The sequence below is a fragment of the Sabethes cyaneus genome, chromosome 2 (assembly GCF_943734655.1).
Source record: "Sabethes cyaneus chromosome 2, idSabCyanKW18_F2, whole genome shotgun sequence".
Classification (NCBI taxonomy): domain Eukaryota; kingdom Metazoa; phylum Arthropoda; class Insecta; order Diptera; family Culicidae; genus Sabethes; species Sabethes cyaneus.
This window is the reverse complement of record NC_071354.1, coordinates 216,392,302-216,406,343: the sequence shown is the minus strand read 5'-3', so window position 1 is coordinate 216,406,343 and position 14,042 is coordinate 216,392,302. Positions and strand designations below refer to the sequence as shown.

Sequence of the window (14,042 nt, the reverse complement as noted above, 5' to 3'; positions counted from 1 at the left end):
TGTTTTACGTGTTATCCTGCCATTTACCAACCGAAATGGGTTGCGGTCGCTTTTTTGAGCGTGCAGTTTACTTCATCAGGCACGGCCGCAGCGTACCGACTCAAATAAACTTTGTAGCATTTTTTAAATGCGGCATGCAGCGTGGTTCAGCTTTGAGACATGCTTGTTTGGAATGCTTGAGAACTGAAAAACGCGAATTCGATAATTTGACAAAAAGTTATGCGTGAAAAGCTGGCTTTTCTGCAGCTTTCGATACCTATAATATCGGAATAAAAAGTATCGATATCCGATAATATCCCGTGCGGTGAAACATCGATGCCGGATACTCGATATATCGAATAAAAATATCGATACGTCCTTTATCGATAACATACCGCACATCCCTACTTGCTAGCAAGCAACTTTCGTCTTGCACTATAATGCTATAACTTTAGTTATAACACTTTAGTGACTTCTAGCAAGGCCAAGATGATCGCCCTGCCTGAATACAAAAGAAGATGCTTCGTCTGTTTCCTCTATTTCCCACCGCGCAGGTCAGGGTACTGTTATAGCAAATTTATAGCCAACTAGTTTTATAACACAGTTGCCACAGAGCCCTCAGCCAAAAAATTGTTTACGCGGAAACCACGTGGCAGTGAATCCGTTCGTTAAAAACGGTAAATAGGTTTGAAAAACTACAATCCTGATGGCGTCAGTACAGTGGATTCATTGCAATCTGTGCTATTATCTACTGTCACGAAAAGATCGAAAATTTTACACGACAAGTTGTTTACATGTAATTTGTAAAAAGTGTACAATTAACAGCAGTAAGTACTGTATATGAGTAGCAGTATTCTCCATCCAGTACTCTTCAATTATGTTCATTTTCAGACCGTGGAACTATGTGCCCCGTTTGTCAAAGACAAGGGATTCGTTTTGCCGAAATCTGTAATTCGGTAAGTGGAAAAAATAAAACTTTACTGTCATTTTTTTTCCACAACGTCGTTTTTCTTTCGCTTTTAGATGGATAGTAAGATAAAAAATATGTTTAATCCCTCACCGGCTACAGTGCTGGAATCGGCCATAAATACCATGAATTTTCAGTACAAACAAAAGCAACATCTAATCAATCAGATAATTGCAGCCGTAAGTTTTCGTTCGTATGCCCTCAATAAATATTTATAGCCGTTAATCGTTTTTACTGTTATTCAAAGGAAGAGAAAACGGCAAAACTCAACCAAGTTGAGCAACGTTTCAAGCAAAAGATAGCCGAATGTCAGCAGAAGTACCAAAAGCTTCGCAACTACCGGAAAAATCTAATGGATCAACAATCTTCCCCGGAGTTTTGTGCGCAAAGCGAGAGAAGCTCCAAGGCCTCACCGCAGTTTTTCGATAGTCCAATGAGCAGCGGTGGATCGAAGGCTAGCAACGTAAGTTTCGAACTAATACGTCAAAAATTACCTAATTTTGCCAATTTGTTTCATTCTAGCGCGATTCTTTTCTTAATATGAAGGTAAAAAAGAGTTGAATAAATTGTATGCACTGAAGCCTAACCCCCTTTCTTCAACCCAGGGTGCATCAACATCATCAGGATCTCACAGATCGGAGGGCAGCGGTGATCAGCGTAAAATGGATCAATTTGCTTTTCCGAGATCCAGGGAACAGATGGACCGACAACAGCACCCGAGACACTCAGTGGTCTTTTCCGATGGTCACTCCAGTCGATCGAGCACCGGATTTCAGGTTCAAGATTATAACCTGAGTTTTTGACATTATTTTACAACGATTTTTCTTTTTGTTTTAGCGAGACTCATTCCTGAACATGAAGGTATGCTTTGTGACAGCGATTATTACTGTACCGCTAAAATTAGATCATTTTTCTGATCTTATTTTTATTAGGGTGCTTCAATGTCATCCGGTTCTAACAGATCGGCAAATTTTGGAACCACACCATCCAGTGGTGGTAATTCAACTTGTAATATCAGCGAGCTGCTCCATGGAATGGCACTTGATCGCTAGTGGCGTCTAATGAGCAGGATGGGTTCTTGACAGTCAGCCGGTGTGGTTGAGGGAATTTTTCTTTATGGAGTTTTGTTTACTGATACTCCATTTTTTTGTTATAATTGTTAATTTGTTTGGATGTTGAACTCATTGTATTGTACGTCACTGAAAGTGACATTTTGTATTTGTCCTTGATTTCGGGAATTAATATTATGCAAATACTGTTTGTTCTCTATCAGTAACTTCAGTTTTACTGAACAGAGAGACATTTCAAGTAATCAAATATCAATTATAATGAAGTACTTTATCAAACTTCCACAACTAACTTCCACAAAGTTCCACAAACAACAAAAAAAGAACGTATGCGAATACCAAACTGGTTTTCGAGAGGGTCGCTCAACGACGAATCAATTGTCTACTTTGTGACAAATCCTGAAAAAATTCCGAGAGTAAAACCTACAGACTTATCATCTGTTTGAGGATTTCAAGGCGGTATGCGATTCAATGAAACGGAGTGTTTTGTGGCAGATTGCTGCTTAAACATGGTATTCCGACGGAATTGATTAAATTGATGTCGGGTAGACTAAAGTAAAGGGGATGTCCTCTTAGCTTTTGGGCGTTCAAAAGAGAAACTGGGACGTTAGGCTTAATATTATTTTGGTATTAAATGGTATTTTAGGGTTATTAAACGACCTGAAGTCCAATAGTTCTCAAACTCACACCAAAATAGTGCTGAATTTTTCGAGTGCTGCAATTAATACTTTACAATACGCTCCGCATTATATTGGAGAAGATCAACGCACTCCAGGACTCTTCTGCTGGTGTTCATTGACTTCGAAAAGGCGTTCGTCCGCCTTAACCACGAAAACATCTGGGGCGCACTTAGGCGTAGAATAACTCCAAATAAGCTAGTCCATCCTATCAAGGCTTAGTACGAGGCGTCCTCGTGCAAGGTTTCGCACAACGGCGTCTTGTGCTACTACTGGCGTGAGACAAGGCTGCATTTTATCACCGATTCTGTTTCTCATTGTTATGGATGAGATATTAGTTGGAGCAATTGACAGTAGGCCAAATCGAGGATTGCCTTGGAAACCTCTAACGATGGAGCAACTAAATGGCCTCGATCTAATCGATGACATTATCTTGCTCGCATAGATGACCTCTCCGAGAGCGTGAACACTGACAATGCCACCAACTTCACAGTAGCGGGACAACAAGTTGAGCAGGTAGATGCTTAATAGCCAGACAACGACCGATGGTGGTACCACGCAGTGCTGTTCAGTCCTATTCAAGGAGCTTCAAACTCCACTATTTCATGGTGTCTACGAGAGGGGCTTAATATAAACCCCTCCAAAACAGTCGTGATATCATTTACTAAACGGAGGAGACATACTCTTTCTCCCCCTACACTGAATGGAATCAGACTAAGCTTCAGCAATGAAGTTAAACATCTGGATATTAATCTGGATCATAAACTGAACTGGACCGGTCACCGGTCATACTGGATGACGTGCCTCCGGCCTAACATGGATGTTCCGTACAGTGTAATTGTTACTAATCGCGCTGTATGAAGCGATGGAAGGCCTGGGTCGCCGAGGTCATTAAGGAGAATCATCATCAAAAGAAGAGGAACCCTGAAGTCCGCATCGTCAAGGAACTGAAAGAAAAACCAGTATACTACGTGAAGGCAGACAAAGGTAACAAAGTGGTTGTAATGAAGAAGGAGGACTACGATCACCAGATGTTAGAAAAAATTAACAACGGCCCAAATAGATAACAAAGAACGGACCCACTATCCGAAATAGTTAAGCGAGTTAAACGTACAATTAAAGAATGCCAACAGGCACTAGGAGATGATATCAGAAAATTACGGACTTCAAACCCTACATTACCCAGAATAAAAGGACAACCCAAAATACACAAACCAGGAATGGAAATGCGGGAAATAATCACGGCAAACGGATCACCCACGGTAAAGATTGCCAAGTGGTTGGTAACCGAGTTTCAAGGAATGCCTATAAAGTTCCCGAGCCGTTCTGTCAGTAGCACACGAGAATTCGTCGAGTACCTAAAACATCGGGAGAACTAGCAGAAGACGACATAATGGTCTCTTTCGATGTTACAGCCTTATTTCCAAGCGTCCCCGTGAAAGAATCGATAAGCCTCTTGGAAGACTGGCTATTGAAACAGCATGAGGATAACGCATGGAGAAAAAAGGTGGGAGGATATTTGAAGCTGACACGTTTGTGTATGGAGGAGAATTACTTTACATTCAGGGATAGTTATTACAAACAACTGAAAGGTGCACCGATGGGCAATCCTATATCACCGTTTCTGTGCGAACTATTCACGGCTAACCTTGAAAACAAGCTGGAACAAAACCAGGTACTCCCAACAAGATGGTGGCGCTACGTCGACGACATGTTTAGTATCATCAAAAAAGAAGAGCTGGAAACCATTCTAGCAGCCATGAATGGTACACAGGAACACTTCACATATGAAATAGAAAAAGACGGAAAACTTCCGTTTTTTGGATATCATAATAAGACAAATTGAAGGCACAGAAACAGAAATGGAAATTTATAGAAAACCAACAAACACCAAACGAGTTATACCTAGCTCATCTTACCACTTCCACCAACACAAAATGGCAGCTTTCCATCACATGATACATATAGGATGGAAACATTACCGTTAAGTAAACTAGGAAAACAAAAAGAACTAGCACACATTCTCGAAATAGCAAAACTAAACGGATATAAAGAAGCGACAATCCAGAACATGATTTCCAAAAAAAAAGCTTCGTGGTTTTCAGCTAAAATTTGTGTTTAAACAGCAATATGGATGGATCTTTAAAGCTGCCATTGATGCTTATCGGAAAGCATAAAAATCCAAGACCGCTTAAGTACCTGAAAGAGCTCAAGCCATCAAAAAACGCATGGATGTCCAGGTAGCTGTTTGAAAATTGGTTCTTTGAGCAATTCGTACCGTTAGTCCAAGCGTTTTAGAAAGAGTCTGGTCTGCCTCCTACGGTTGTACTAGTACTTGATAATTGTTCCGCTCACTTTGATGTCGAACAGCTCAAATCAAGCTATGGGGCAATTTTTACAAAGTTCTTACCTCCCAACACTACGGCCGTTATACAGCCTATGGATCAAAATATCATACAGATGATAAAGGCACGCTATACCGTAACATAATGATGAGGGAAATCCAGAGAAGAAATGGAGATTTTCATGAATGTGTTAAAACAATTAACATTAGGGATGCGCTTTTCTGGATTGCACAAGCATGGGAACTGGTCCGTGAAGATTCTATCAGAAAATCGTGGAATCTTCTGAGCAGAGCAGAGTGACGAAGATGATCTTCCGCTAGCAATATTAAGAGGAAGAATAAGAGCAATCTCGGAAAGAATACAGGAGTCTGAGCGAGTTGATGAGGAAAGCGCTGGGTGTGAATTGCTCACAGGCGACGAAATCGCGGAGCGAGTTCTAAATTCGTTCGATGGTGATGAATTATTGTGTGGTGAAATTAGTTCTACGATCGACAGCAGCCAAAATACCGATGAATTATCCGTACTAGACGATGAAACACGTGTGACTGATGAAGTGATGAAGCCGCGTTGAATGGAATGGACGTGTTGATTAAATACTTACTTAGGGATGAAATCAGAGATCTCCACTGCTGACGGTTATCCGCCATGGCTTTTACCTGTCGCCAGGACAGGTTCTCGTCTACAGCCCGGATGTCGTGTGCTAGGCTGCATCGCCATGAGCCTCTGGGTCTGCCTCTTCTACGCTGTCCTTGTGGATTCCAGTCGAGTGCTTCTCTGCAAACCTCGTTCGCTCCTTTCCTCCTCAAGGTGTCTTCGATCCACTTCCACGTACGTTCACGAATTTCTGTGGCTATCGGCCGTTGATGACACCGACGATGGAGTTCCTCATTGGATATGTTATTACCATAAAATTCTGTAAACAGCTCCCCATGGCGTCCCATGACGCGTTCAAGGTCCGCGTTGTTTGAACCAATCTTCGCGTTGAACTCGCCCATGTGAAATTGGATGTCCCCCTTCGGGATTTTCTCAACCACGCTGTTCACCTGGCTGTAAAAACTCTCTTTCTCCTGCAGATCGGCAGCATCTGTTGGCGCATAGCACTGGATTGCTGTAAGGTTCCTAACGCGTGTTCTGAATCTGGCAACAATTATTCGCTCATTTATCGGTTCCCACTTCATCAGAGCCGCATGTGCCCCTGGGCTCAGTAGGAATCCAACTCCTCTTTCTCGAGAAGCATTTTCACCTCGTATGCCAGAATAGAGCAAGACTTGCCCGGATGATGTCCTGTGTTCGCCAGTACCCGGCCAGCGGACCTCGCTCAGCCCCAGGATTTCAAGCTTCAGACGGCTAGGTTCGCTTGCAAGTTGAGCTAGCTTGTCCTGTTGGGCAAGGGTCAGTATATTCCATATTCAGATTTCGTGTTTTCATGCTAAAAGTCGTTGCCAATAATCCAGAGAGATTTCTTCTTTCATTTTCGTTAACTTTTTTGTGTTCCGGTACAGTAGGCTGTTAACTTAAGGTCCTTATCCCACTCTATCGCCATCTTAATGTAGGCGGGAGCCACTGTGCCCCCTTTCCTGTTAGCATACGACAACCGAAGTTGCGTATTCTTTACCTTTCCTCGTCTCCTTACAATCCCTTGCGATGTGGCCTTAGCGGTGACATTTTCTGGACATTTTGGATCTTTTGCCTGAGTAGGCTGGTCACGATTGTGACTATGCACAATCGACGCAGGTTCGTACAGGTACGATTGTACTGTACATTTCTTGAGATGATTCCGCATTCAGCAGCAGAATAATTTCAGCTTCGCTTTCAGGTTCTCCTGTTCGTCCATAGCTTCGAAAGTTCCATCTGGATTCTTCACATGTTTGACTGTTTTCCAAAGCTCTTCCTAAAGAAAAGTTTTCGCTGCAAACTTCTATTTCATTTATTTATTATTATTATTAATCAACGGGCTCAATTTGGCCCCAATGATTGTCAGGTTAACACAAAGATAGTCAAGTCGAATTAAGTGAATAAAATTCTATCCAACGTATACAAACAGATCTTAAAATAACTGTATTTTCTTCGAGGTTTACCTCTCCCGAAAAAAGCGAGTGAATCTGCCCTGTAGTATCCGTCGTGGCAGATGAAAGTCGAATAACGACGATACTTGATTAAAGGCCCGCTGCAGACCGCCGATAGCGCCGTTCATACTGTAGTTAGTGCGACGAGGTGGCTATCTCAACATTGCATTGTTCCGCAACGCTCGTGGTTGAACATTTATGTTAATCTGTCCCAACAGCGCGGGGCAGTCAATTCTCCCTTGTAAGCTATCTGCGATAAACAGTGCTCTGGAGCTAGCCCGACGAACACGGGGAGGTTCTAGATCGATCAGTTGACAGCGGCTTTCATAGCTAGGAAGACGGGACGGGTTTCTCTATGGCAATTTTCGCAAAGCGACTCTAAGAAATCGACGCTGAACGGACTCGATTCTTTCAGCGTTGTTGTTGTAGTTAGGATTCCAAACAGACGAACAGTATTCCAGAACTAACCGCACCAGCGAACAGTATAGCGATTTGAGGCAGTATATGTCAGAAAAATTTATCGCGATCCTAAAGATAAAGCCTAAGGACCTTGAGGCTTTAGCGACAACATACGAGATATGACTGCGAATCTAAGATAACACCCAAGTCTTTAATATGCGAAACCCGTTCAATTACTGTGCCCTCGAGCGTATAACGAAACAGGATCGGATCATTCTTACGGGAAAATGTGATTGCTGAGCACTTCTCCGAGTTCACTATCATACAGTTCTCGTCGCACCAAGTGGCAAAGCCCTAGAGTTGATTTTAAAGAAAGTGACAGTCGTCAGCCGAGCGGATCCGAATGTACATTTTAAGATTATCTGCATACGAAAGTCGTGGGCCCTTAATGACTAAATTAACGTCGTTGAAATAAAGCAGAAAAATCAGAGGACCTAGATGGCTTCCTTGAGATATACCTGATGAGGCTGCATAGCTATCGGATCGACAATCTCCAACGGCAACCACCAGCTGTCGATCGATGAGATACGAGAGAAACCATTGCAAAAGGTTATTGTTAACACCCAGTCTATGTAGTTTTGCAATTGTGATGGCGTGGTTAATCTTGTCAAAGGCTGCCGACAGGTCGGAGTACAAAACATCTGTTTGAGCTCTGTAGCACAATACATTGGCCATTTGGGTATAATTCCGAATGCATGTGCGAATTTGATTCGGCTGGCGAAGTTGTTGTAAACTTGAATGCATCTTAAAATTGAGCCAGGAAAAGCTCATGGCCAAAGCATATTGAGGTTCAGTTGGAAAACCATTTGTTACGGTGTACTCATTTTATGCAGGGGGAGGGTGAGGCATCTTGGTATAAACCATATTAGAGGAATTGTCTGAAGTGTGTTTTGTTTACATTTTACTCGGGTAGTCCATACCCTCCGTTAATAATGTAAGACACAGCAGATTAGTAGTGGTAGAGCGCTGGAACGTGAAGCCATGTTGATCAACACTTAGATATTGCTTACAGTGGGAAAGCAGAGGTTCCATGACCCCCAGCTCGAATAGTTTCGAGACTGCGCTCAACGATTGTGTACAGGGAAAATATATGCAAATTTCCAACACGACAGGAAAATCCCACTGGAAATGGACATTTGCAATAAACGAAGCAACGGTGTCAGCAAGCAGTCTATATGTCTCTTCAGGAATACGGAAGGTACTCCATCGGGTCCAGGATTGAAGGACAACTTGAGCATGGTCGCAGCCTTCGAAATCATCTCGACATTGATGTCGATGGAACCCAGCGTTTGACCATATATTGGAACGTTGTTGGCTGCTACGGCAACACGGTTCGCGCTCAATACCTGATTGGTGAAAACACTTGCAAACTTCTTGGAAAAGAAACGGCATGTATCCTGAGGAGTGGCAGCAATTTCCCCGTTGTATTCCATTAATGATGAGAGCCCGGACTCTTTGCGCTACTCGTTTACGTAATTCCAGAAAGACTTCGGGTGATGCTTCAATCTTCGTTTAATATTGTGTATATTAAATATATATTAAATATATAGATTGTTTATCCTCGTACAGTGGAGTTTTAGTGAAAGCGTACGAAATTTCGTGAATCGTCTTAATGCTGCTCTTTTGTATGACTTCAGACTGCGTAGCTCATTCGTGTGCCAAGAGGGATGAGATGTACTGCGGAGACTACTTTTCGGTACATGTCGATCAATATATCAGGACATGAGTGAAGGTCTGCGCAGCGGCTTCGACGTCGTCGGGATCTAGTTTGCCCAGTCAATACTAGACAACAAATCATTGATGCTTTGTTGAACAGCTTTACGGAAATTATATGAGATAGCATCTGGACATTCATTGAAGTCCTGAAGGAGTTTATCTTCTATGCAGACGATCAGAGGAAGATGGTGCGGAACTTCCATGATAACCAATTCGTTCTTCTGATCAACTATCTAAGGCGGGCAGACTTGATCGGGCGTACGAAATTCCAGTGATTTCACTTCCAGAACTGGTACTTGCACCTTCCAATTAGAGCAATAATTGCAATAATCAATAATCTTGATAAGATCGGAACCGATAAATTAAAGATTAATCATGACAAGATTTAGAACACGAGTTGGAAAACCATACTGCAATCCGGTGCTATGCGCCAACAGATGCTGCCAGTCAGCGGGAGAAAAAGGTTTCTTCAGTCAGCTGAACAGTGTGTAGGTAAGCAAATCCCGAAGCGGGACATTCAAATTTACTTGGGCGACTTCAACACCAAGTTTGGCTTAAAATGTGGACATTGACTGCGTCACGGGCCGTCATGAGAGATGAGTGGATACGAGGAGCTATTTAATACAGAGTTTTGTGGCAATAACAACATGGTCCTTGGGGGATTGCTCTTTCCTCATAAACCCGCGATGGCTGGACACCAAACAAAATTGATAACATCTGCATCAGCAGAAAGTGGAGTTATATTGTCCAACGACGGGAGGAGAAAGTAGGGTGTCGTCAGGACGTCAGCCGACTAGAGAATCCTCGCCGGATCGACGAGCGGAGAAAAGCGAAAAACAGCATTGAGCGAGCGCGACCCAGAACGGCTAAGCTAGAAACAAACAAAACCAGTAAACATATGACGCCACTACTCCACGAGGAAGAGAATTCAAGGCACCGGTGGTAAAGGCCAATAAAACGCGTTACCGTCGATAGTCAATACTTGGAACTTCGTGTATCGGAAGACACAACACCGAAAGCTTCTCTCTTGCTAGGAATTGTTTTCTCATCCAGAATTGTACCAATAACTGTATTATCACTTCCAAGAAGCTGTTGTGAATCAATCCCCTCAAAAACACCACCAATTCGGTTGGTAGAACCACGTACGTTTCGATAATATATCGGCAATCGCGCCTTTTCGTGCAATATTGTTGAGTTAGATTACGGTTTTTTTCGTTTTCCGTATAGTCTAGGTTTATCACTGTACCCTGTGCTGCTCAATTTGGCAATAAAAGCCATACTCTCTCAATCTTCGATGCTGTTTCAGGTGCTAGATGCTGTTTCAGATGTGTTTTTGTTTTCGTTTCAGAGCGCATGAATTTAGTACTTAATTTTCTTAGCCTGAGTAATTTTAAATTCTCATCCTAGAAATTACTCCTTCCGAGTAAACCTAAAAAACTGACTCCTCAAATCCTCCATAAATTGCCTTCTTTCAATTGTCTATTTCACACCACGAACGCACACTTGGCATCATTTCGATTAACTACAATATATATTCATTTAGCTTTCACATTGCCTAGGTAAAGTCTTTTGAATTGCATCGCTTGATTTTTGTTTGTTTGTTTGTTTGTTTACTTTTGTTTTGTGTGAACCTAACAGTTGATACCATCATACTGCTACTAATAGTTGTTGTCGATAGTTTATTTCGAACATAAGAACTCAACATTCTAGACATTTCTAAACAGATTGCTCTACCCCTACAACCCGATATCTCTCTCTCGGTTTGTCATGACCGGATGCCATGCTATGGTGTTATGTTAGAGCAAATAAAATCTAAACAGTCTGATGTAATAAGCTTTTAGTATGTATCAGAAAACACGCTCACGCTTTAAAATTGTACTTTCAGAGTAAAAAAAACATTGGATCGGCTTAATTGAGCTACACACAAAATTAAAAAAATAAAGAAGAAATACTTTTCTTAACACTTTTGAATCGAATTAAAAGACAATTACCCAGACAGGTTTTTTTTGTTCTATACAATTGAGCGCTGGGTAATGCAAATTTAAATTGAATTGAATAGCAGGGAACTAAAACTGTGAACTAAGAGCTAATAATTTCAGGTGGTTGACAGATTTTGTTCTTTCGTTCCTAGTAGGTGTGTGTGTAATATTGTGAGCGATGCCATTCATTAAAACTCATACTCCTGCTGCTGGTTAATATCGAAGTACCAAGTATCGTTGCTCAGGACTGGAAACTCCAGCTGCTGTGGTTGCAGTTGCTGGTGGTGCTGATGCTGACGTTCCTCTGGGCTTGCCGTCGCTGCCGCTGCCGCAGCCGCCGATAAATCGACGGCATGTGGTGGCGGTGGAGGAGACGACAGCGATGAGGTGGAAGAAGTCGACGAACTCGAGTTGGAATCGGTAATGGCAATCATTTCCGGAGCACCAACCGCCACGCAATCATCTTCCTCCGTATTTTGGTACCCATCGATGTGGCCACGAACGTCCCGGTCCGGATCGGAGCGCAGCTTGGCTAGCACCTGCTCGATGGCATCGGCATCCGGACAGGTCGGCGAAAAGCTTGCTGCAATGGTATAGGACGATTGTTATAATTGACCTAGAATAATAGGAAACAAACCCCGGTTGGTACTTACCGTGTGGCAGGATGATGTCTTTTAGGCACTTGCCTAGTTGTATTCTGACATTGGGAACGGCATCATTCACAAGGGCTAGCACATTATTGAGCACATATTTTCGGAAGGTTTCGACCTCGATGTTACCAGTCTCCAACTGTTGGAAAATTAGAACGGAACATTTAGTAAGAGTTCTGGCTGCGGAATTTGAATGATTAAGTTTTTACCATTTTGCCTGCCGTAATAATATAGGTCTGTCGACGACGCCAGAACACGTTGTTGGCAAAGTGTTCGGTAAAAAATTTGAAAACCGCACCATTTTTCTGGAACTCTGTTGTACACTCAACGAACTGTAAACCAAAGTAACGGTTAGTAAACCCCTCTGTTAGTAAGAACATACGAAACTCACCGCATCCACTCCTGCTTTCCGCACAAAATCGTACTTATCCATCATCAGGCGCATCGCCAGTCCCGTCAGGTACAGCAAACAATTTTCCTTACGAATCTTCGTGTGGATCTTCACCAGCTCAATCAGCTGGCGGGCGATTGCCTCGCGGAAACGCCAGTTCATCATGTTCAGCGGTGGCTTCAGACAAAGGCTTAGCTGATCCATCAGCGTTTCGTGTTCACTTCCATCGATAACCTTCAAAAATTCGGCCAACGTATTGACCACCTCGATTTTAATCTCGTCCGAATCCATCAGGAATTCCGTGTACGGAGCCACCAAGTCACGGGTCGCGTGTTCGCGACCAATAATCAGTGCGACCTTACTGATGGAGGCAGCCATCGTCCGGCGGACCGTGTTCTGAATGTCGTTGCACAGCGCGAAAAAGTGGCTGCTCAAAATGGGCCAAAACCTGAAAAAACAAGGATGATATGCATTTAAAATGACAAGTTTTCTAAAAAACAGAACCTACAATTTATTGCTGTTTTAGGAAAATATGAGAATACGAACGCGTGTCAAATGAAAATGGCCAAATTCTTGGCCTACTTTGGCAAAGTTAAGATTTTCAATGCTAAAAAATTCAAAGCTTGTTAGATAACCTCCTAACGGCCTAAGACTTGTCGACTTCTCCGCCTCCAAGAACATGGCCATACGTAGTACCTTCTTCCAGCATAACCTCTACCAACGGTACACCTGGAGATCACCCAACCAAACAGAATCACAAATCGACCACGTTCTGATAGATGGTCGGCAGAACCTATCCGGGCGCTAACATTGATTCGGATCACTACCTAGTGATAGTAAGAATACGTCAAAAACTATCTGTTTTAAACAACATACAATACTGGCGCCCGGCACGGTATAATCTAGCGCGACTGAAGCAACCGGAGGTCGCCGAAAACTACGCGTTATCTCTCGAAACCGCGCTGCCGGAAGAGGGTGCGCTGGATGAAGCCCCTCTTGAGGTCTGTTGGAATGCCGTGAAAACAGCCATTAACAGCGTAGCGGAGAACGTCCTAGGCCGTGTAGCACCGAATCGACGTAACGAATGGTTTGACGAAGAATGCCAGCAGATATTGGCTGAGAAGAACGCAGCGCGGGTACAAATGCTGCGTAGAGCCACCCGTCAGATTGTGGAGCGATACAAGCAGAAGCGGAGGCAGCAAACCCGACTCTTCAAGGAAAAGAAGGGCCACCAAGAAGAGAATGAGTACGAAGAACTCGTACAGCTGTACCGCTTTCACGACACAAGGAAGTTCTGTCAGAGACTCAACGGATCTCGTAAAAGCTTCGTGCCGAGGGCAAAAATGTGCAGAGATAAAGATGGAGATATCTTGACTGACGACCGTGCGGTTATGAAGAACAACAAAGCAGCGGGAAAGGATGGCATTGGAGCGGAACTTATTGAAATGGGCCCGGACAAGTTGGCCGGCTGTCTGCATCAACTGATTGTCAAGATTTGGGATACGGAACGACTACCGGAGGAGTGGAAAGACGGAGTTATCTGCCCTATCTACAAGAAAGGTGATAAGCTGGATTGTGAGAACTACCGACCGATCACTATCCTGAATGCCGCCTACAAAGTGCTGTCCCAAGTCATCTTTCATCGACTATCGTCAATAGCCAATAGATTTGTGGGAAGTTCCAACGGACCAAATCTCCACCCCGCGGCAGGTCCTCCAGAAGTGCCGCGAATTCCGAGTCCCCACG

At 43.2% G+C, this 14,042-nt stretch overlaps 2 protein-coding genes across 2 annotated transcripts in view; one reads left to right on the top strand and one right to left on the bottom strand.

The window, feature by feature from the left end:
* Positions 1-685: 685 nt before the first annotated feature.
* On the top strand, positions 686-1,998 carry LOC128736643 (RING finger protein vilya). Its single transcript, XM_053831130.1, has 8 exons — positions 686-806; positions 871-935; positions 1,003-1,125; positions 1,194-1,409; positions 1,469-1,492; positions 1,552-1,722; positions 1,784-1,807; positions 1,879-1,998. Exons 1-8 carry the CDS (start codon positions 686-688, stop codon positions 1,996-1,998), a joined length of 864 nt encoding a protein of 287 aa, XP_053687105.1.
* Positions 1,999-10,804: 8,806 nt separating this feature from the next.
* Positions 10,805-14,042, bottom strand: part of LOC128734974 (serine/threonine-protein phosphatase 4 regulatory subunit 1-like) — a 367,083-nt gene continuing 363,845 nt past the window's right edge. Inside the window, exons 9-12 of the mRNA XM_053829397.1 lie at positions 12,297-12,744; positions 12,115-12,237; positions 11,909-12,044; positions 10,805-11,838 (exon numbers count right to left, since the gene is read on the bottom strand). Of these exons, the coding sequence (XP_053685372.1) occupies positions 11,444-11,838; positions 11,909-12,044; positions 12,115-12,237; positions 12,297-12,744 (1,102 nt within the window). The 3' untranslated portion in view covers positions 10,805-11,443. The remainder of the gene's footprint in view (positions 11,839-11,908; positions 12,045-12,114; positions 12,238-12,296; positions 12,745-14,042) is intronic.